Raw genomic sequence first — 24,943 nt, forward strand, 5'->3', positions numbered from 1 at the left:
GTTTTCCACCGTGGCTACACCAATCTGTATTCATATGAACAGTGTACTAGGGTTCCCTTTTCTCCACAACCTCACCAGCACTGGTTGTGGTGATTTGTAAATTATGGCCATTCTGACTGGTGTGAACTGGTATCTCGTTGTGGTTTAATTTTCATATCTCTAATGGCTAATGATGTTGAGTATTTGTTCATGTGTCTGTGGGATGTCTATATGTCCTCCTTGGAGAAGTATCTGATCAGGTGATTTGCCCATTTTTTAAATTGGATTGCGTGTCTTCCTTGTGTGGAGTCATGTGAGGTCTTTATATATTTTAGAGATCAAACCCTTGTCCAAGGTATCATTGGCAAATGTGTTTTCCCATATAGTTGGTTCTCTTGCCACTTTGTTGATGTTATCTTTAGCTGTGCAGAAGCTGTTTAGTTTGATGTAGTTCCATTTGTTTATTCTTCCCTTTATATCCCTTGCCCTAGGTGATATATCTTTGAAAATATTGATGCATGGAACATTGATATTTTCCCCCTATGTTTTCCTCTGGGACTTTTATGTTGTCATGACTTACATTTGTCTTTTATCCATCTTAAATTTATTTTTGTGTATGGTATAAGTTGGTTGTCTAGTTTCATTTTTTTGCATGTACTTGTCCAGATCTCACAACATCATTTATTGAAGAGGCTATTTTTACTACATTTTATGTTCCTGCCCCCTTTGTCAAATATTAACTGAACAGTATTGACATGGGTTTATTTCTGGGCTTTTTATTCTGTTCCACTGGTCTATGTTTCTGTTCTTTTGCCAGTACCAGACTGCTTTGATTACAATGGCCTTGTAATATAGTTTGAGATCAGGTATTGTGATCCCTCCTACTTTTTTCTTTCTCAAATGCTGAGGCTACTCAGGGTTATTTATGTTTCCATATAAATTTTTTAAACATTTGTCCTATATCTATGAAATGTGTCATTGCTATTTTAATAGGGATTGCATCGAATCTATAGATTGCTTTGGATAATATAGACATTTTGATGATGTTAATTCTTCCAATCCATGAACACAAGAATATGCTTCCATTTATTTGTGTCTTTCTTAATTTCTTTCTTTGGTGTTATACATTTTGCTGAATACAGGTCTTTTACTTCCTTTGTTAAGTTTATTCCTATGTATTTTATTTTTCTTGTTGTTAAAGTAAATGGCATTTTTCTTTTTGTTTTCCAATTTCTGTTTCTGATATTTTATTGTTGGTATACAAAAATGCCTTTTATTTTTGAATGTTGACTTTATATCTTTTCATTTTCTCAGATTCATTTATTAGGTCAGGTAGTTTTTTTATGCAGTCAGTAGGTTTTTTTGTGTACACTATCATGTCATCTGCAAACAGTGACAGCTTTACTTCCTTGTTCCCAATTTGGGTGCCTTTTACTTCTTTTTCTTGTCTGATTGCTTTGGCTAGAACTCCCAATACTGTGTTGAATAGAAGTGGTGAGAGTGAATACCCTTTACTTGTTCCTTATCTTAGTGGGAAAGCTTTTAGTTTTTGCCCATTAAATATAAGGTTGGTTGTAGGTTTCTTGTACATGGCCTTTATTATTATGGTGAGGTATGCTCCCTTTACTCCCACTTTGCTGAGTGTTTTTATCATAAATGGTTACTGTACTTTATCAAATGCTTTTTCCTCATCTATTGATATGATCATGTGGTTTTTGTCTTTCATATTGTTTATGTGGTGCATTACATTTATTGATTTACAGATATTGTACCATCCTTGCATCCCTAGGGTGAATCCCTCTTCATCATGGTGTATGATCTTTTTAATGGATTACTGGATCCAGTTTGCCAATATTTTTTTCAGAATTTTAGCATCTATTTTCATCAGCGATATTGGCCTGTAGTTTTCTTTGTTTTGTCGTGTCTATCTGGTTTTGGAATTAGGATAATACTGGCCTCATAAAAAGAATTTGGGAGTCTTCCTTCTTCTTGAATTTTTCGTAATAGTTTGAGAAGAATCAGGTTAGCTGTTCTGTAAATGATTGGTAAAATGCTCTGGGAATCCATCTGTCCCAGGGCTTTTGTGTTCCAGGAGTTTTTTGATTACTGCTTCAATTTCACCAGCTGATACCAGTCTATTCAGGCTTTTTGCTTCTTCCTGACTCAGTTTTGGAGGATTATACGTTTCTAGAAATTTGTCTATTTTGCCCAGGTTTTCTAATGTCTTGGCATACAGTTTTTCATAGTAATTTCTTACAATCCTTTGTATTTCTGTGGTATCAGTTGTAATTTCTCCTTTTTCATTTCTGACTTTATTTATTTTCATCATCTCTCTTTTCTTGATTACTCTGCTTAAAGGCTTTTTAATTTTGTTTATCCTTTCAAAGAACCAGCTTCTGGATTTTTTCGATCTTTAGAATTGTTCTTTTAGTCTCCACATCATTTAATTCTGCTGTGATCTTGATTATTTCCTTCCTTCCTCTTGCTCTGGATTTTGTTTGTTGATGTTCCTCTAATTTTTGTAAATGTAGGGTTAGGTCGTTTAGTTGAAATTTTTTGTCTTTTATAGGTAGGCCTGTATTGCTATGAACTCCCGTCAGGAATGCCTTCACTGTATCCCATAGGTTTTGGGTTGTTGTGTGTTCATTTTCATTTGTTTCTAGAAACTTTTTGATTCTTCCTTGATCTTGTTGTTTACCCATTCATTGTTTAATAACATATTATTCAGTGTCCATTTATTTGATTGTTTTTGAGTTTTTTTCCCTGAGTTTGGTTTCTCATTTCAAGCAATTGTGATCCAAGAAAATGCTTAATATAATTTCGGTTTTCTTGAATTTGTTGAGACTTGTTTTGTGTCCTGTCATGTGGTCTGTCTTTGAAAATGTTACATGTGCATTTGAAAAGAATGTGTGCATTGCTTCTTTGGGGTGAAAGGTTCCATGTGTATTGATTAAGACCATTTTATGTAATGTGTAGTTTAGTGCCACAGTGTGCTTGTTGATACTTTGGATGATCTATCCATTTTTGACAATGGGGTGTTAAAATCCCCTATTACAAAAGTGTATTGCTGTCTGTATCTTCCTTGAAGTTCTCCAAGATTTTTGTTATATGTTTGGGTGCTCCTGTATTGGATGCATGTATGTTTACAATGTTTATAGCTTCCTGATGGATTTGTCCTTTAGAATTATGAAATGGCGTTCTTTGTCTCTTTTTATGGCCTTTGTTTTGAAATGTATTGTGTATAGGTATTGCTATTCTGGTGCTTTTTTTCCTGGGAATTTGCTTGGAATATTTTTTTCCTTCACTTTCAGTCTGTCTAAGTCTTTTGTTCTGAGGTGGGTCTCTTGTAGACAGCATATATGCAGGTTATGTTTTCTTATCCATGTAGCTACCATTTACATTTAATGCTATTACATTACATTAAATATAATGTTATTTATGTTATTAATTACATTTAATGTAATTAGTTTATGTTGTGTTATTAAATTTAATGTTATTTATGTTATTAATTACATTTAATGTCACTAAATGTAATTAATGTCATTAAATATATGTCATTTTATGTCATTAAATATAATTAATGTTATTAATTACATTAATCCATTTACATTTAATGTTATTACTGAAAGGTACTTATTCTTTCCCATTTTTTCTTTTGTACCTATGTTCCTCTTTCTCTTACTGTATCTCTTCATCTCCTTAAAGCAGTCCATTTAGCATGTCTTGCAATACTGGTTTGGTGTAGGTGTATCCTTGTAACCTTCTTTCATCTGGGAAACTTGTTATTTTGCCTTCCATTTTAAATGTCATCCTTGCTGGGTAGAGCAGTTGGTTGCAGACCTTTGCTTTTCATTACTTGGAATATTTCTTGCCATTCCCTGCTGGCTGTATTGTTTCTGTTGCAAAATCAGCTGTTAACCTTATAGGAGCTCCCTTGTATGTTACTATCTGTTTCTCCCATACTGCTTTTAAAATTCTCTCTTTGTGTTTAAAATTTGGAATTTCAATTATGATGTGTCTTAGAGTAGGCCTCTTTGGATTCAACTTGTTTGGAACCCTCTGTGCTTCCTGCACTTCTGTGGCTTTCCCCCTTTCTAAGTTAGGGAAGTTTTCTGTCACTATTTTTTCAAACAGGTTTTATATCCTTTGCTCTATTTCATCTCATTCTGGTATGCCTATGATTTGAGTGTTGTTATGTTTAATGTTGTTCTGAAGTTCCCTTAAGCATTCCTCATATTTTCTGAGTTTTTTTCATGCTGTTGCTCTACCTAGGTATTTCTTTCTGCCTTGTCTTCCAGCTCATTAATTCAATCCTTTGCTTTATCCAGCTTGTTTGTAATTTATTCTAGTGTATTTTTTATTTTAGATGTTGTATTCTTCATTTCTTCCTGGTTCTTGTTTATAGTTTCTATTTCTTTTTTCATGCTATTGTAGTGTCCCTTTGGTTCCTTCTAGTCATCACTGAGTTTTTTGAGTATCCTTATAACCATTTCTTTAATGCTATGTCTGATAGTTTGCTTGCCTCCATTTCATTTAGCACTTTTACTGGGGATTCTTCTATTCCTTTTGATTGTGGGCCCTTTTTTTGTCTCTTCATTTTAAGAGACCATTTTTGTTTGTTTCTGTGATTCTAGATGCTCTGCTTTGCCAGCTGTCTTTGTAGGGTGAACTTCTGGGAAGGAGTTCTGTGAGACTTAGTATTGCAGTCTCTTTGATCTCCTTGTCTGGATGTTTTAGGGTTGCTCTTTCTTCCATTTTTGTGGGCTGTCTTGTTGTCTTTGGGTTTTACTTGTTGGTAGCTCCTTTGTTGGTGGGTTCTCCCCTCCAGAGGACTTATTGTTAGTCACAATTCCCACCTTGTCTTGTATGCTGTTGTACAGGTGTTGGTTAACAAAGCAGTGTTACCAGACAACTGAACCTACGCCAGCAAAAAGAACCCCCTCTACCACATCAGCAATCTCAACCACAATCGAAAAAAGATTAATAAAGGTCAAGAGAGATTATGATATTAGAAGCAATGATATTTGAAATGTTAAAGGGACTTATCTAAGAAAAAGAAGATAAAAAAGATGAACAGTGAAAGGACAGCAAACTCACAGTTATTAAGAACCACACCTAAACCAAAAACAAACAAAGAGGACAGCCTAGATCAGGAGCGAACCGTAGAAATGAAGATCACATGGAGGGGTTAGCAACAGGGAAGTGGGAGAAGGGAGGGAGAAGGTACAGAGAATAAGTAGCATAGAGGGTAGGTAGAAAATAGATAGGGTGGAGGGCAAGAATAGTATGGGAAATACAGAATCTAAAGAACTTTAGACACATGGTCATAAACTAAACGGGGGAATGGTGGGGGAGGGGTGTGCAGGGTGGAGGGGAATGAAGGGGGGAGATAGAACAACTGTAATGGCATAATCAATAAAATATATTTTTTAAAAAAAGGAAAGGTACTGTACCAACACAATGAAAATTGCCAAACAACCACAGCAGAGTTGATAGCAAGGACAGCTGACTGAAGCTTAATAAAGGTGGAGCAGGAATAAGAATGTTGTATAAAAGCAAAAAGTGAATATGAGATATCTACAGTAACGAAAAATGATTTTGATAGGATGAGGGAAGCAAACTAATAAGAGTACAGAGTAATGTCCAGGTTGAGAAAGAGGGTAGGGTAATAGAAATGAAATAAAATTCCTCACTCGACTCAGGGGCAGGGGGAAGGCAAAATGGAGTAAGACAGGTGGGGTGGGGGATTGTTTTATGGGATTTAAAGTACAAACAAGTAGTGAACAAATCAGGGTTCCATTGGAGAAGTACATCGATAACCATGGTATTTCACCCAACTAGCCACTGTTTATAAAAGGTGAAAAAGAAATAAAACTTAGTAGAGGGTAAAAAAAATGTGAGCTGATTTGTGAAAGAATAGCACTTATGCAAGGTCAGATGGAGGACAAATAGTGAGATTAAGAGATAGGAAAATGGGTCAGTGTGAGAGAAAATAAAGTTTACACAACAGTAATTAAGCTCAGCAATATGGCAGAATGGGTTAAAACCAGGGAAGGGTGTTGTGTGGGATTTGGGATAACAGTAGTATGATAAAAAAAAAAATGTACGATGTGAATAAAAAGTAGAAGACCAAAAGTTGTGAGTTATATGGCATATGAGTGAAGTGAAAGAAGAAAAAATGCAATATGAAAGGGAAATATCCAACAAAAAACTAAAACGAAAAGAGAAAAAATGCAAGTTTTGATGGAGAGCAGGGTGAGATTTGTCTCAGCTGTTGGTACTTGCCTTCTGGCTTCTTTCTGGATCCATCTCTGGTTTTCTCTAGGTCCAGGTCTTACTGTCCTACTCTTGAGGCAGGGGAAAAGCAGCCTTTTTTGCAGGTCTTTCCAGCTCCTGCACATGGTGGGTGGCTGGGGTCTGTTTTCCCTTTTCTGATGGTTCCGCAAGGATGGGGGCCCAGTCTGGACTACAGTAATCACAGGTACCCATTTTCCAGCCCACATTATCAGAGCACTGTGCTGCACACACTCTATTCTGCACAGTTGCTGCTGGGTTGGAACCAATAAACCACCTCACTTCGCACCCCTTTGATCAATCCATGAGGTGCACTGAGTGGGAGCAAATCCCCCTAATTGGTCTAGCAGCTGTGCATGTGAGGTCCCTGCCCAGTGTGCCTGCCAGTTCCCCTTTTGATAAAAGTCTGTTGGTGCCGCTGCCTCTCTGAGCCACTGACCGGGTTTCCACACACTCCAACCCTCTGGCAAGTCCAGAGTCTTTCTGGGTCACAGCCAGTCACGGCCCACCTCTTCTCCCAGCTCCAGTTACCGCCAGGATCCCCGGCTCTCTGGCACTGTCCTGGCCAGCAACCTCCACCCCAGTTGGGTGTGCCGCCAGCTGTGTGTGTGATTGCTGCCTTTCCCACCCCCCAAGCGACTTCACACGTCATGTTACTCCAGGTGAGGGTCTGGGATTTCCCCACCCTGGGAGGGGAGGGAGCCACTAGGCTGCTATAACTGACCTGGCTCCTCTGTTGTCGAGGGTGGCAGCCATGCTTCTGAGGACCTTCCCAGTCTGCCTGTAAAACCTCCTTACTGCCCATTTTGAAGCGTACTCTGCACACTTTGGCTTCCAAACTTAGCTAAGATTCTGTTGGCTTTTTACTTTGTTGTTATTCAGATCAGCTAAGGGTCCCAGTTGGGTGCAGAAGCAAGTGGCCTCAGTTCCCACCTATTCCTCTGCCATCCTCTCTCTGCTTTATAATAAATTTTATATAGCTTACCTGCTAATACTTGATTTTTAAGGAAGATTATAATCAAGGGTCACTTCCTCTTTCACCTTATCTTTCTCCACCTGTGCTATCCCCTTCTATCAGGCTAAGAGGAAAATGCTAATTTATTTTTCAGTGTCTTTCTCTAACTTCACTATCTTTGCTCTTCTCTGGAAATATTCAGTCCACAAGGTTAAAAGAAATAATTTATTATAGTACACTTGGTGAGGCAACCTGGATCCAGTGCTTTGGAAGAAACTGTCATTGCCTCATAGTATCCACTGTATCTACTGTGCCAGTCTAACAAAAGATTTTTCAATTATTTGGCATTTAATTTATGATTTAATATCTATATAGCATAAGTAGTAAACTGACACAGTTTGAAAATTTTTAAACATAGATAAGGACTTAAAATTCTAAAAATATAAAAATTGAACAAAGATATGTAATGATTTTATGAAAAATAGATATATTCATAGAATCATATATATGTAAAAATGTAGTCTGTGAAAGTATAATCTCAATGAGACAAGTTGTACATTTTGAACTTTTTTGTTAGAAAACTAACTTCTACATGTGTAACCTTTTTTCCCCCACTCATATAACCATATTTAGGTACTTTAGATTCTAGTTGTTTTTATACTGTCATGTAGTGTGTTATGAAAGAGATAATAAATGAGAACATTACTCATACCTTATGGTAATAAAGCTTTACATAGTCATTCATTGTCTTCTTCATGTTCTTGAGTCTTAGTAAAATTGAGCTATTTTAATAAAGATGTCATTTCCCATCTCCCAATAAAAATACATTGCTAATAACTTCAGAACCAGCTAATGTATATTTACATTAATATATATTTACCAGCTAATGTATATTACAGTGAATGTATATTTAAAAAGGAAAACCTAACTCTACTTTTTTACTAACTATTTTTTTTCTAAGTACTATATTGTCTTCTTTGTATTCATTTTTAGTGTAAAGCCACTAGTCAGCGGATAACTGCTGGTAACTGTGGCTTGTTCCAGTAGACAGATAATATTTCACCTAGTGTCTGGTTTGTTGCTTCTAAATACAGATTTCTGTTTGATGACTTAAGTAGACTTGTATTGCCATTAGTATCAGCATGGAAGCTGAGAAAAAACAGGCAAATAATCTAGTACAAAGAATTTTTAAATAGATATATAATTACAAATTATTTTTTCTTGCATTTTTGTCTTACTGAAGGCCATTGAACACCCTGTTCGAACCAATCAGATTCCACGTCAGATTCCTGAACAGTCCTTCTACACAAAGCCATTGCCTGGTATTATCATGGGAGGAATTTTGCCCTTTGGATGCATCTTTATACAGCTTTTCTTCATTTTGAATAGTATTTGGTAAGCTAAGGACTAAGTCCTCTTATTCCCATTACCGCTATTTGTAGTACTAAACTTTCTCTTTTTGTTTATACGGGTTATTACTTATATTTTACAAATGTAAACCATTCTCCAATCAGAAGTCTTAAGAGGGAGAGGGTTGCTGGTGGAGGTGAGGGAAAGGGGAAAAAGCAAGGAGAACTGTAATAACATAAACAATATCCCAGTCAGGGCACATACCGGGTTGCAGGCAGGTTCCCTGCAGGCCAGTTCCCAGCAGGGGATGCACAAAAGGCAACCATACATTGATGTTTCTCTTCCTCTCTCCTTCCCTTCCCCTCTAGAGATAAATAAATAAAATCTTTAAGAAAAAAAGAAAGAACATAAACAATAAAATACAATTTAAAAAAAAGAAATCTTAGGAGCCAAAAGGTTATTTTTTTTTCATGTGAGAAAAAAATAATAATGATACATACCTATTATTAATTGAGGGCTTATTAATCCCTCCTTTTCTCAGATATCTATGAGGTGGTTATTATCCACATTTTACAGGGATTAAAATGAGGTTTTGAAAATTAAGTAATTTATGTGTCACAGTTACCATGTGACAAAAATTGTTTCCAAACCTGTTCTTAAATAGGTAATTTGTACTGCTTCAGAGAAGATACTTTGAGCTCCTGATAGAGGGTTTTCAAGCAAGCATTGGAGGAAAGGTCGAGCTAGCTAAGCTTTCAGAGTTCTTTCTTATCCTGAGTTCTTCATTCTCTGATTTCTTATTTGCATGGAAAATCTCATAGTGGTAATTTTGATTCACTCTATTAGGGTATACAAATTGCAGTATATTATGATAGTTCTTTGATTACACTGACATATGTTAAAGAAAGTATCAAGGTTTGATGAGCATAAAGTGAGAACCAAATTTGAGCTTTTTAATGATTAGAACCTCTTTCCTTCTGATTGTTATAATGTTTTTCAAATTCAACTGTTTTTATCATATGTGATAAGAAACTACCGTGTATATATTAAATGTATATACACTAAATGTGACCATTTCTTGGTTTGGCTCTGTCTTTCCATTAATTTTTTTATCAAATTAAACCAGTAAACAAGTAGATTAAGCGTATTTGAATTAATAAGAGTTTCAGGCTTTACCTGAGTTGGAAGGCAAAGTCCATGACGTTGCCATATCTTTTCTCCTCTGCCCCATCCCCACCCCATCACCATTTAAACCTATGTGAATTTGTCATGTTTGATTAGTTCAGAGAAAAAGCAAACATTTTCAGCTGAAGAAAAACGAAAAGATTGTCATTTACTGTGTCAAAGAGAAAATATTTATACTTTCATTTTGATATGTTTGATTATAGGTCGCACCAGATGTATTATATGTTTGGCTTCTTATTTTTGGTGTTTATCATTTTGGTTATTACATGTTCTGAAGCAACTATACTTCTTTGCTATTTCCACCTATGTGCTGAGGTATGTATTAGTAATATTCACTTATGTTAATTTGTACACAATGTTTATAATTTTGGCATGAGGCTGAAACTATTTGTTGAAATAATTTTTGTAGATATATGTTATTAAGACAAAAATTGACCTGTATTTCTAAGTCATATGTAGCCCTCTTTAGAATTGAATTAAAATTGTATCCCAGTTCAAATAGTATTTACTTTGAGCTTAACTTTAAAATGCTAATTTCTTAAGAATACCATGTTATGCATAATTTTTATTTTATAGTATTTAAATGTCTGGCTTAATATTTCTTTTGTGACATATTTCTAGACCAAAAATTTAGGAAAAAGTAAACATTTTAAGTGGAAAGTATATTAATACATTACATTGTAATGAGTGATATTTGTGGCATCCTGGCAAAATGATATCCTTACGTAATAGGTAGAGTTGCTATCTAAAGATTTAGAGTGTGTTAAGTAATTCTTTTATATAAGTTATTTTCTATACAGGAGATAAAAATCTAACTTTGTTAAACTCAAAATGCTTTTTAGAAAAACCACAGTTAGTCCTGGCCAGATGGCTCAGTTAGAACATCATCCTGTACACCAAAAGGTTGTGGGTTCACTTCCTAGTCAGGACACAGATGTAGGTTTCAGGTTCAATCCTGAGTCGGGGCACACTCAGGAGGGCAACCAATTGATGTTTCTTTCTCTCTAAGTCAGTTAAACATATCCTTGGGCAAGGATTAAAGCAACATTTTTTTAATTGAGGTTAAATTCAGATAGCATAAAATCAACTATTTTAAAGTGAGTATATCATTGGCACTTACTGCATTTACATTGTTGCATAACCACCATGTCCAACTACTTTCAAAATATTGTCATCACCCCCGCCATAAACAAAATTCCATGTCCATTAAGCAGGTACTTCCTAGTCCCCTCTTCCTCTGCCTCTGACCCTACAACCACCAGGCTGCTTTTGTTTCTATGGATTTACATATTTTGTATATTTCATATAATTGTGTAGCCTTTTGGGTCTGGCTTCTTTACTTAGCAGGCTGTTTTCAAGGTTCAGCACACTGTAACAAGTATCAGTAGTTGATTTCTTTTTATAGCTGAATAAATACTCCATTGTATAGATACACCCCAATTCATTTATTCATTGATGAACATTAGGTTTGTTTCTACCTTTTAGCTATTGTAAATAGTACTGCTATGAACATTCATGTACAAATATTTGAGTACCTGTTTTCAATCTTGAGGGATATACATGTAGAAGTGGAATTACTGAGACATGTGGTAATTCTTCATTTAACTTTTTGAGGAAGCTCCAAACTGTGGTTTCCACAGTGGCTGCAATATTTTACATTCCTGCCAACAATGCATAAGGGTTGCAATTTCTCCATGTCCTTCCCAACACTGTTATTTTTCCTCTTTTTTTTTTTTTAATTATAGCCATTCTAGTGTATGTGAAGTAATACCTCATTGTGGTTTTCCATTTCCCCAGTGACTGACGATGTTCAACATGTTTTCTTTTGTTTGTTGACCATCTGTATATCTTACTTGGAGACATGTTTACTCTGTTTGTTTACCCATTTTTTAAATTGGGTTGTTTATCTTTTTGTTTAGTTGTAAGAGTTCTTTATATATATTCTGGTACTAGACCTTTACCAAATAAATGATTTGCAAATATTGTTCCCATTCTGTAAGTTGTCTTTTTACTTTGTTGATGATGTCCTTTACATGAAAATTTTTAATTTTGATGAAGTCTGATTTTATCTATTTTTTCTTTTGTTGCCATATCTATCATTGCTAAATCTAAGGTTATGAAGTTACCTTTATGTTTTCTACTAAGTGTATAATTTTAGCTCATATGTTTAGATCATTGATTGATACATTTGCAGTTAATTTTTGTGTATGTTATTAGTTAGAGGTCTGACTTCATTCTTTTGCATGTGGATATCCAGTTTTCCAGCACCATTTGTTGAAGAGACTGTTATTTCCTCATTGAGTGGGCTCGGCAAAGTTGTTGAAAATTCATTGAACATAGACGTATGGGTTTATTTCTGGATTTTCACTTTTATTCCAGTGGTGTATACACTATCCTTGTGCTAGTACCACACTGTTGGGCTAAGCCCTCCAACTTTGTTCTTTTTGAAGATTATTTTGGCTGTTCAGGGCCCCTTGCAATTTCATAGGAATTTGAGGATCAACTTTGCAATTTCTGGGGGGGGAAATGATAATAGGGATTGCATTGAATTTGTAGATCACTTTGGAGAAAATTTTCACCTTAACAATATTAGGTCTTCCAATCTATGACCACGGGATTTATTTCCACTTATTTCAGTCTCCTTTAATTACTTTTAGCAATATTTTGTAGTTTTCAGTATATTAGTCTTTCACCTCCTTAGTTTAAATTTATTCCTCAGTATTTTATTCTTTTGGAGGTGTCGTAAATGATTTTTATTTTTTAGTTTTTATTTTTTGAATTGTACATTGCTGATATATAAAAACATAACTAACTTTCATGTTAATTTTGTATCCTGTAATATTGCTGAGTTTGTTTACTAGCTATGGTAATTTTTGTGTGTGGATTCTCTTGTATTTTTAATCTTGGTATGCTTTTAAAATATATTTATTTTTCACACATTCAAAAGGGTAGGAGATGTAGTGAAGTACCGTATTTCTTTTGCAACATCCCCTGCTAAGCTATACGCTACTTTAGGAAAAAGTAAAAACTGTTTTAAAAACTTACCTTGTTTAAATTATGATAGTAATAACTGAAAATGGATTTCCTCCAGGCCTTAATGGAATTAATTTTCTTCCTAACATAATTGTGTAGACTATAAGATAAGTAGTATTAATTTTGAACTATGTAAATGTAAGTAAACTATGTAAGTAAGTAAGTAAAAAATTACTACTTTTCTTTGGGAAGCATACATTTTAAAATACAGTTTAATGCTTCATTATTCATTGTTATAAACTGTTTAAGATTTTTCCATATGTTTTTAGTTGGTGTTTAAGCAGTTCCACCAAAAATAAGGGATGCTTCTTAGCCCTTTTAGTGAGGAGGGAAATTGACAAAGTTCAGTAGGAGCAAAATACTGGAATCTCTAGCAAAAATTAGGTTCTAGGGGTTATTTCATTTATTTATGTTTGGTGAGTAACTTTATTCTGCTACATGTTATCTATTAATTGGAAAGTAATTCTTGTTCTTTAATTTTTTTCCTTTCTACTTAGGATTATCATTGGCAATGGCGTTCATTCCTTACTAGTGGCTTTACTGCAGTTTATTTCTTAATATATGCAGTACACTACTTCTTTTCAAAACTGCAAATCACAGGAACAGCAAGTACAATTCTGTACTTTGGTTATACCATGATAATGGTTTTGATCTTCTTTCTTTTTACAGGTAAGAATTTAAATGATTATTTTTAACTAATAAATTTTTAGGCCAATTATTCAAAATATTTATAAATATTTTCCTTATAAAACCCATAAAGGCTGCCACTACTCAGCTCTCCTATGTTTAGTCCTGAGTGCAACTAAATCTAGTCTGCCTCCCTGTGAGGTGAATATCAGTAAACCAAGGTGAGAAAGCAGAACCTAAGGGAAGCCAACTACACAGGGTCATTGTTGTCCTAAAAGTATATCTTAAGGTTTTCCTCGGTAACCTTTGAATAGTACAGTCTTTGTTTTGCCCAATTCAGAAATAAAGTACAAAGCTCTAGCTAGCTAAGTTAAAAAGTAAAGTAAAAATGTGGGAGTTAAAGTCAGGATGAGATTGAGAATAAATGATATCAAGAAAAGATAATCATAGGACATTTCTTATTCAAGAAATTTCAACCTACAAGTTTATATCTCTGTTTTAAAATTCAAGTACCTTTTGGGATATAGTGTACTATATATTATATTGATATTTATGTATGTATTTTTCCCTGTCTATCTGGATAAATGTTTTCTGTATCTCAGAGTCCTATGGATGGTTAGTAAACATGTGTGGAATGACTGAACTAAAAAAAAGGAAGTTGTGTGACTGTTTTTGTCACAAAAGTGTACATTTAAAATTTTATGTAAGGTTGCGTTGCATGGTATATGAGGAAATATAGGAGCCAAAAAGAGGAAAAACTGCTTTTAAAATTAGAAATGTTCTACCTTTTACTCATCTGTTAACATTTAAGAGAACTAAGTAGGGTTTTGAATATCAATTCTGTATTCCAGGTCATTGGTCAGACATAAGAACGTTGGTGTTTTTCTAAAGTGGAGTATGCCTGTTACAGAACAGACCCAGGGTGGGGGGTGAACAATATACTATTACCAAAAGGACCCCCCGTTTTCTTTCGGGGTTCCCCACTGTATGAGGTTTGCTTTGCCCGCTGCCAGAGGAAAGACATCTCTCAATGCCAGAGATTGAAGAGGAAAGAAATTATTTATTTAAAAGTTATACAGGCTTAGAGTAATAACTTAATGTCTATGTTAAAGTACTAAAGTCTTTTAGAATACCCACAGACGTACACAGTCCTTCCTTCTCCCTCTTTGCCCAGTCTGGGGTACCGTATCTCAGGAAAAGAAGTAGAAGTCCATAGTTCAGGTAGCCCCTTCTAATTATATGATTCTTAACACTTCATAAAAAGTTTTTGAGTTTACGCTATTATAGTTCTTCAAAAACTGGTAATGCCCAATAACTATATCTCCATTTAATTATTCTGTGAATCTGATACTCTGCTTAAGCTATTCATATCATATCTTGAATTAATTTAACATCAACTTTCCATTTTCTGATAAGAAAATATTTTTAAATAGGAAAGGAAAATTGTCTTTCTTTTCATTCTTTAATTTCAATCTTTTGCATGTATTAAGAAAAAATGTTTTATAGAAATCTTAGGTAACTTACAGTATCAAAAGTTCTTTCTGTCAATTTCTGTAGGAAATTTTACTTGACATGGTTGTATGTTTTTTTAAAAAGCTCATAGATCTATGGTATATTTCTGAAAATTAATAGTTTTGTGACTTTTTTTGAGTCAGTCATTTTAAGTATTGTATTTTTGTGTAAATCATGATGCTTTAAAAAAGGGTTTATTTTTGTTTTTTTCTTTTATAGGAACAATTGGCTTCTTTGCATGCTTTTGGTTTGTTACCAAAATTTACAGCGTGGTGAAGGTTGACTGAAGAAGCCAAGTGTGTCCAGTTAAAACAAATAAATTCTTCATTAACAAAGATCTTTTTTTTGTGACTACCTTGAGTTTTATCAGCATTGGCCTAGTAATCCTTCAGAAACAACATAATTCTAAATACACCTCTTTCCATATACTTGTCCCCACAAAATGTGTTTTCAACACCAAAACATCTGTATTGTGATTTTATTAAGTATATATTGAGTTGTTCTCAGTGAAGAGCAAATTTAAATATTATGTGTATTTGTAAATACAATAGCTATAAAATTTGGAATACTTCTAATGGCAGTAATAGAGGAGGCCATATTAAACAATATTGATGAAATGTCAGACAGTTCATTGTAAATAGGATTTTCTAGGCTCAGTAGGTGGGAAGAATTATTTTTCTTTGAAGGAAATAACTTTTTATCATGGTAATTTTGAAGGATGATTCATATGATGTGTTTATTGGGGGGAGGCATTTTTTAAAAATCCTGTATTGGTTGTAATTGTTCATACTTCTTTTCTGTGTTGACTTCATTATTCCCATGGTATTGGCCTTTTAAACTATGTGCCTCTGAGTCTTTCAATTTATAAATTTTGTTATCTTAATAAATATTGTAAAAACATCTTCATTGAATCATTACCTGTTGTATATTCAAAGAGAATCTGTAAATAATGGTGTTTTAAAATGAGTTATATGATTTTATCAAATTTTACTGATTTTTGTTAATGCAGCTCTTTCTGAGTTTTTATCTAAATGAAATTCCAGTATCCTGGGCTTCGTGACAAATCTAAAATTTTTACCATTAGGCAGTAATGGAAATTTTAGTCGTGCATTTCTAGCTAGATAAATTAATTATGTAAGTCTAGTTGTTATGGGCCCTACTACATTGTCATTAAGGATTTTATGTTTTTTACCTGTTTTTTTTTAATACAGCACTTTTGTTTTCAAAAAGTCGATTTTTATGATCAACAATGATCAAGCAAGTCTTCCTCTTTATGATTACATTGTCTTAATTTGGATTTCACAGATAATTTTATTTCTTAGAGTTAAATAACTTTTTTTATTTTTCACAGTTCTCCTTCACATACATCTGATTAATTGAAATTCATTTATGTAGAATATAGAAGTTTGGGATTTCAGAAACATTAATCTGCTTATATCTATGAGAATATTCATTTTGTATTTTAGGGGCTAAGTGCTTGCTGCTTATGAAAGCAAAGCAGATACTGTCAGTAAACTTACAACTAAAATTACTGTTGCGCACATAATGTTGGTGGGTTCTTACTCAATAACTTTATGTTGATAACCTTTTTTTAAAAAGACTGACCTGTTGGTTTTCAAGAGTGAAGGAATTCTAGTTATTTGTAACTCTTACATAGAATATTTAAAATAGAAAAGTTCCTTTCAAATTTATTTTATATACCTCTTGCAGTATATTCAGTGTTTTATATAGCATATTGTTAAAGGTAGTGTTGAGATAGGCTGGTTGACTACATAAAGAAAAGGCTTTATAAAAACTCCACATTCGGACCCTAGGCTAATTTTGTTGGTCAAAGTTAAGTTTCTTCAATTTTTTTTTCAGTGAACAATTAGCTTAGTGTAAAACAAGTCAATTTACTGTGTTGATGTAATCTATTTTCTTTTTCTTGACACTTTGTAGCAACCATATTTCACACTTAAGCAATGAAAAGGAAATTGGAAAAATAAAAGTATTAAAGGAAAAGACTTAGAAGGTGAGAAAGATGCAGAAGGAGGCTATGAAAAGGCAAGACCAGTGGTGAGAAAGGCAGTGCAAGAACTGGGCCTCACTGCCATGATATGTTTAGGACGTTCTTCAGGATAAAATGGCCCTGGTTACCACATGTGGAGGTGGTTGGTCAGAATCTCAATAGTCTTTTCCTTAGTTCGAGTGTTTGCCAGAAAAAGAACAGTGATCTGAGCTCCATGGCTGTGCTTCTCTGAACACTTGTAGAGAATGATACCTTAGAAGATAAAGGGCTTCTTCTGGGCAAAGTATCTAGAGAAGTCCTGCTTCTGATATGACCAGAATTGCTCAGAAAAGAAGTGAACTTCAGCTGTTTGGAAAAGTTTTTAAAAACCCTCATTGGGCCCTGGCTGGTGTAGCTAGTTAGTTGAGTGCAGGTCTACGAACCAAAGGGTCTCGGGTTCCATTCCCAGGCTAAGGCACATGCCTGGGTTGCAGGCCAGGTCCCCACTAGGGGTCACTCGAGAGGCAACCATACATTGATGTTTCTCTCCCTCTCTCCTTCCTTTCCCCTCTCTCTAAAAATAAATAAATAAAATCTTATTTTTAAAAAAAAAAGCCCTCACTGGTAAAGATCTCTTCCTTCATACTTTACAATGTAGTCATTTATCAGTCTTTTCTCTTGGCCCTCCACTAACACTACAAGTAAGCTCATTGAGACATGGTCTCTGCCTGTCTTATCTTGGTTGTCTTAAGCTTGGTTCCAATTGACCAGAGCTTTAATTGGAAGGAGTGACTGGAAAGAGTGCTATTTAAGTAAAGAGACAGTTTGGGGGAAGTGAATGTAGACCTTTCTGTATCTGTCATACCATAAAGGGCACATATAAGCTTGTGCATAGTGCAGGCCAGAAGTTGCTATGTGGTCATAAATGGGCATCTGGTTCCTTTATTTGGACTTGAAAATACCTTAAATCTGTGCTTTCAATGCTTCATACTGTCACATACACTAGCTAAGATGATGCAATACCACAAGTCACAAAACACTTTAAAAATTGTAAAACGTAAGTCTTAAAGATTTTTTTGAATTATTAACTTCAGGCTTTATAAAGGCTGGCTTTTTAATGAACACAATAAATAACCTTTGTTAACAATAAATTCGACTTCCGCATAGGTGGAGACGCTGTGCCTTCTCTCACAACCAAGTTTAGAGACAACTAAATATTAGCAACAGAAAACACAGCCAGAACACAGAAAATTGAACTTTTCGGAAGTCTGATAACAACAAATTCTTCAGCCTGACCGGTAAGGGGTGAAACCAGCAGCTGTCGGAGCAGGGTTGCACAGAAAAACTCGGTCAGAAGGACTCGGGCGCGCGGAACCCAGGCGCAGGGTTGGACCTGGTAAGCGACTCAGCAAGTGACCACGGGGAAACAGCCAGGGAGCAGGGCTGCGGGTTGACTGTGCTCGTGCTTTCCTGCGCAGATAGACAAGCAAGGGTGTGGGCGGTGAGACTACTGGACTGAGCAGGCCCCACTGCGAGTGGCAGCAGAGGGTGCCGCCATTTCCCCCGCTCTGACCCCGCCTCCACATACAGCGTCATAACCCAGCGACCAGAGTGGCCCTGCCCTGGTGAACCACCTAAGGCTCTGCTCCTCACCCAGCAGCGAGAAACAGCAGAGGAGGTCGCCATTTCCCCGCTCTGACCACCCCCCCATATATAACGTCACAACCCAGCGACCTGGGAGTCCAAGGCGCCGCTCCTCATACTTAACAAGCGAGAACAAACCAAAAATGGCTCAAGAAGATCTCAAAGCCCCAGAGCCTATAAATCTAAGTGATGAAGAAATAGCAAAACTCTCAGACACACAGTTTAAAACACTGGTGATCAGGATCCTCACAGAACTGGTTGATTATAGCCACAAATTAGACAAGCATATGAAGGCGAAACTAATTGAAATGAATGGAATTGCACAGGAAACCAATAGCGATGAAAGGGAAACTGGGACTCAAATCAATGGAGTGGACCAGAAGAAAGCAAATAATGGCCAAACAGAAAAGAGTGAAGAAGCAAGAATTCAAAAAAATGAGGAGAGTCTTAGGAACCTCCAGGACATCCTTAAACGCTCCAACATCTGAATTATAGGGGTACCAGAAGGGGGAAAGGAACAGCCACCAGTGAAAAACTTACTTGAACAAATAATAAAGGAGAATCTCCCCAATCTGGCAAAGGAAATAGACTTCCAGGAAATCCAGGAAGCTCAGAGAGTCCCAAAGAAGTTGGACCCAAGAAGAAACACACCAAGGCACATCATCATTACATTAGCCAAAATTAAAATGAAGGAGAGAATTCCAGAAGCAGCAAGAGCTAAGGGGACAGTCACCTACAAAGGAGTTCCTATCAGACTGTCAGTGGATTTCTCAAAAGAGACCTTACAGGCAAGAAGGGGCTGGAAAGAGGTATTCCAAGTCATGAGAACCAAAGACCTACAACCAAGATTGCTCTATCCAACAAAACTTTCATTTAGAATGGAAGGACAGATAAAGTGCTTCTCAGATAAGATCAAATTCAAGGAGTTCATCATCACCAAGCCCTTATTATATGAAATGTTAAAGGGACATTATCTAAGAAAAAGAAGTTAAAAAAACATGAACAGTGAAAGGACAGCAAACTCACAGTTATTAACAACCACACCTAAAACGAAAGCAAACTAAAAGGACAGCTAGATCAGGAGCAGAAACATAGAAATGAAGATCTCAAGGAGGGTTAGCAATAGAAGAGTGGGAGGAGGAGAAGGTACAGAAAATAAGTAGCATAGACAGTAGATAGAAAATAGGGAGAGGGCAAGAATCGTATGGGAAATGTAGAATCTAAAGGACTTGAGACACATGGTCATAAACTAAAGGGGGGGTAATGGTGGGGACGGGGGGGTAGGGTGGAGGGGAATGAAGGGGGGAATAGAACAACTGTAATGGCATAATCAATAAAAAATAAGAAAAAAATAAAAATACACGCACAAAAAAAACCAATAAATTCCTCAGCTTCTGCCTATGGGTGGCAGGATACTCTGGTATCATCAATATGTAAATATACGTCATGAAGAAATATATTATTTCCTTATTTGTATTTTTCTCCTGTAGTTAGAATAGATGGTGGCTACAGCATGCCTACAATAAGAATTGTATGCAGAAAATAATGCTTTCCTTTGCCAGGTATTTTCACTTGTATAGAACCAAAGTCTGTTTTCTTCTACTGATGTGTTTTCTCCTTCAATGCGATTTGAAGTCTCAACACTGAAAATCATCATTTCCGCACATTTCCTGTAGCTTTTGAAATTCTACCAGATTTCTTCAGCTTGCTTATTTGAACTTCATACCTTTTTTGTTTCATTTACTTATCTTCTTTTCCCTTTCATTCTTTGACCTGCTGGTATTTGGCATTCTAATTAATAATGTATTATTTTATAAGTAAGAAAGCACAAGCTCCAAAAGATTCTATTATTTCCTTTAGATATGTTTGGCAAAAAAGCAGTCTGGGCCACATGAATGTATTGGCCATGATAAATAGGTCATTCATTTCCCTGAAAAGAATTAAAAAATATAATAGCTATAACTCAAATATGATAGATTGAATTCACTTTTTTAAAATGAGTTTTTATTGATACTTTATAATCAGTGACATTATTTACATAGAATTCAAATTTTTTCCCTAAATATAAGGTAAATAGTTTTTGGTTATCATTAGTAAGAAACAAAAAACATAAATGGATGGGTCAGAATGAATAATGAATAAGGCTTTTCTGGCTAATGCTACAAGTTACGATGTAGCATGTTGACTGGGACTATCTCATGTACAGTTGCAAAACTAAGGTGATACAACTAGAGTTAGCCACACTAGTTTTCTGCTTTGAAAGTGCTGGGTAGAAGGAGCTTGGGACTCAGAACCCATCCCATGATAGTGCTGCTGAGCCATCATTGTACTCAGTGGCCACCACCACCAGTATTCAGAGGACACCTTCCAGACTTCTACTCCTTGCCTTTGTACAATGTAACTTTGAAAAACTTTGCCAACTCCTTGAGGAGAGAGGGTATGATTGAGAAAATGATGAAGCCATAGAAACAAGGTGATGGAATCTTCTTTCAGGACATCAAGGAACCAGATGGTAAGGACTGGGAACACATGGGTATAGTGGGAAATGTGAACGAGTTATTACCGATATACCCAAATTAGCTGCCATCAAAAATGTCTACCATTCATACGATTTTCTTAAGAACCATTGCATGAATCTATCAAAGAATTGAGTAATCAACCCGTGCAAGATGAGGGCCCAGGAAACTGGTGTCTGACAAACATACCCTGGAAGTCAGTGACAACTAACTAGAAGCAAGGTTTAGGCTGGCTTTCCTAGAGCCATGGCAGTGACTTTGAATCTTCACCAATGTAGTGATGCATCTTTGGGTTACCCTTAATCATTCTAGAGGTGGTGTATCAACCTTTGTAAACCTTCTGCCCAGTGTGTTTGTGTGTGTGTGTAAAATGTGAGTAAGGGTGATTTTGAGGGGACACTGACTTTAGAGTTCAATGGTGTGTGTTTCATTCAGTCCTGCTCTCCCAATGTAAAACTTTTGGCCAAAGTAATTCCTTTCTATCCTCTGAACTCATAGTAATTAGCTACATACAAATGTTTGACAGCATTCCTATTGCTGTCTTAAATGTTACTCAAATTATTGTTAAACTTTTCAGACTTGTCCTGCCAAGTAGATCACAAGCTTCTCTAGGGTGGGATCCACCACTCTATCATGTTTGGTTTGCGGCCAGGGCATAGCAGTACTTAGCATGCAGTAGACATATATTCATTGATTGAAACTAGGGATTTAGATAATAAATGTACTGATTTTAAATATATAAATTGGTGATTTAAAAATACCTTTTCAACATTTTATTTAGCTATAAAATTCCAGAACATGCTATTTTGATTCCATAAAATTGCACATCTTAATATACATCCAATGATGTCTTCTTATACACTAAAGCAAATCAGCGCTAACAGAACTTGGCCAGCTCCTTCCTACACTTAGTTTGAACTGTTCCCCAGGAAGCAGCTCAGACACAAAGCTACAAAGAGGCTAATTGAAATCAGAATGGTGGGTCATTTCTCATTCACACAAAACAAATGGCCCTCCTTACCACACTTCTGTCAAACCTGGGATGGGGATGATTAAATGCATCTTTAACTCCCACTCATGCATGCTTACCCACTCCTTAGAGCAATTATACACAGATACTGAAATGCTGGAGTTGAGGAATGTGGGCCTTTTTTAAACAGCAGAGCTTGTTCCCTTTAGAAGTTTTAAGAAAAAGCACTTTTAACAGGAATATTCAACTGACAGTTTCAAGTTAGGTTTGGAATATTTATTTTAATTTTCACTTATTTTAATTCATTTTTTCCTTGAAATAGGTAAATCTACACACATGGTAAACATTCAAAATGTATAAAAGCATATAGAGTTCTGGCCAAGATGGAGGCATAGGTAGAAACACTGTGCCTCCTTGCACAACCAAAATTAAGGACAACAAAAATTTAGAAACAAAAACAACCAGAACAGACAGAAAATTGAACTGTACGGAAGTCTGACAACCATTCATTCAGATTGGTAAGAGGGGTGGAGTCAGCGGGTGGAGAGGGGTCACAGCAGGAAAAGGCAGTGGCTGGTGGACCCGGGTGCACAGGCAGCATGGGATGGGGCTAGGAGACCCCGGGCACAGGGAGGAAATGAGCAGACCCAGGGGGGCGCACAAGGCAGTTGGCTGACTGTGGTCACACATTCTTGTGCAGATAAACCAGACAAAAATGGGTAGCAAGACAGACCACACAACCCGGGGCCGCAGCCCTAGGAAATAAAGCCTAAAAACACTGATTGTGGGGGTTGAGGTATCGGAAGAGACTGTGGGGGTTGAGGCACCGGGAGAGACTCCCAGCCTCACAGGAGAATTTGTTAGAGAGACCCACAGGGTCCTAGAACGTACACAAACCCACCCACCTGGGAACCAGCACGAGGAGGGCCCAATTTGCTTGTGAGAAGTGGCAGAGGGGACCAAAATCCGAGAGTGGAACAAATTCCATTCCTCCTTCTTTGACACCCCCTCCCATTCACAACCCAGCAACTGGTTTGACCCACCCTGGTGAACACCTAAGTTTCCGCCCCTCATACATAACAGGCTTGGCCTGACCAAAACATTATGGCTCAAGCAGAAGAACAATTCAAAGCCCCAGAGCCAATACTTTTAAGCGACCAAGAGATAGCCAACCTATCAGATGCATAGTTCAAAACACTGGTGATCAGGATGCTCACAGACCTGGTTGATTCTGGTCACAAATTAGATGAAAAAATGAAGGCTACAGTAAGTGAAATGAAGGAAAATGCACAGGGAAGCAATAGTGATGGAAAGAAAACTGGGACTCAGTGGAGTGGACCAGAATAAGGAAGAAACAACCAAGCAGAAAAGAATGAAGAAACAAGAATTCAAATAAGGAGAGGCTTCAGGAACCTCCAGGACATCTTTAAACGTTACAACATGGGAGTTATAGGGCTACCAGAAGGGGAAGAGGAAGAGCAGCAAGTGGAAATCTTATTAAAAATACCTAAAAAAAAAAAAAAAGAAAAGAATGAAGAAACAAGAATTCATAAAAATGAGAAGAGGCTAACGAACCTCCAGGACATCTTTAAATGCTCCAGCATCCAAATTGTAGGGGTACCAGAAGGAGAGAAGGAAGAGCAACAAGTGGAAAAGTTATTTGAACAAATAATAAAGGAGAAATCCCCAAATCTGGCAAGGAAAATAGACTTCCAGGAAGTCCAGGAAGCTCAGGGAGTCCCAAAGAAGTTGGACCCAAGGTGGAACACACCAAGGCACATAATCATTACATTAGCCGAGATTAAAATGAAGGGGAGACTCCTAGGAGCAGCAAGAGATAAGGGGACAGTCACCTACAAAGGAGTTCCCATCAGACTGTCAGCTGATTTCTCAAAAGAGACCTCACAGGCAAGAAGGGGCTGGAAAGAGGTATTCCAAGTCATGAAATGCAAGGACCTCTATCCAAGATTGCTCTATCCAGCAAAGCTTTCATTTAGAATGGAAGGGCAGATAAAGTGCTTCTCAGATAAGGTCAAGTTCAAGGAGTTCATCATCACCAAGTCCTTATTATGTGAAATGTTAAAGGGACTTAGCTAAGAAAAGGAAGATAAAAAATATGAACAGTGAAAGGACAGCAAACTTACAGTTATTAGCAACCACACCTAAAACAGAAGCAAACTAAGTGGACAGCTAGATCAGGAGCAGAGCCAAAGAAATGGAGATCACATGGAAGGATAGCAACAGGGGAGTGGGGGGAGGAGAAGTGGGGAGAAGGTACAGAGAATAAGTAGCATAGATGGTGGGGAGAAAATATGGGGAGGGCAAGAGTAGTGTGGGAAATGTAGAAGCTAAAGAACTTATGACATATGGACATGAACTAAAGCAGGGAATGTGGGTGGGAGGCAGTATGCAGGGTGGAGGGGAATGAAAGTGGGGAAATGGGACAACTGTAATGGTATAATCAATAAAATATATTATTTTTATAGAGAAAAGTAAGTCTCCCATCATCCTTCAGTCACTTGATTTCTCTCCTGCTGAGAACCACTGTTAAGGGTTTCCTATGTATCGTTTTAGAAATTTCACCTTTGTTTTTAATTTACCTACTGAAATCTATGTTTGGGTATCTGTTTAACTGACAACGTTAATAGTATTTGGTTTCAGAATTGCTATGAGGGTTTTAAGAAAGCAACTATAGAGGTTCTGTTTTTACTGTACAGTGTGTTCAGCATATGAATACAAAGCAATAATTAAATTAATGACATCTCATTGAAATTTAATATGTAAAGTGATATAAGCCACCCCTTAGGACCTGTTTAGGGAAATAAAATTGAAGAGATAACTGTTGCTCCAAAACTCAACTACTCACAGTCAGTACATGATGACAAAAACTC

General features: G+C 36.3%; 1 protein-coding gene across 2 annotated transcripts in view; it reads left to right on the forward strand.

Annotated features, from left to right (window-relative positions):
- TM9SF2 (transmembrane 9 superfamily member 2) overlaps window positions 1-15,835 on the forward strand; it is an 87,495-nt gene extending 71,660 nt beyond the window's left edge. Inside the window, exons 14-18 of one of the 2 annotated variants that reach the window (XM_037154840.2) lie at window positions 6,795-6,935; window positions 8,472-8,623; window positions 9,967-10,078; window positions 13,294-13,465; window positions 15,155-15,835. In XM_037154840.2, coding sequence (XP_037010735.2) covers window positions 6,795-6,935; window positions 8,472-8,623; window positions 9,967-10,078; window positions 13,294-13,465; window positions 15,155-15,222 — 645 coding nt within the window. In that variant the 3' untranslated portion in view covers window positions 15,223-15,835. The remainder of the gene's footprint in view (window positions 1-6,794; window positions 6,936-8,471; window positions 8,624-9,966; window positions 10,079-13,293; window positions 13,466-15,154) is intronic. The other variant, XM_037154841.2, reaches the window with a different exon arrangement.
- The last annotated feature ends 9,108 nt before the right edge of the window (window positions 15,836-24,943 follow it).

This window comes from Artibeus jamaicensis, unplaced genomic scaffold (genome assembly GCF_021234435.1).
Source record: "Artibeus jamaicensis isolate MK-2021 breed Jamaican fruit bat unplaced genomic scaffold, CSHL_Jam_final contig_3197, whole genome shotgun sequence".
Lineage (NCBI taxonomy): Eukaryota > Metazoa > Chordata > Mammalia > Chiroptera > Phyllostomidae > Artibeus > Artibeus jamaicensis.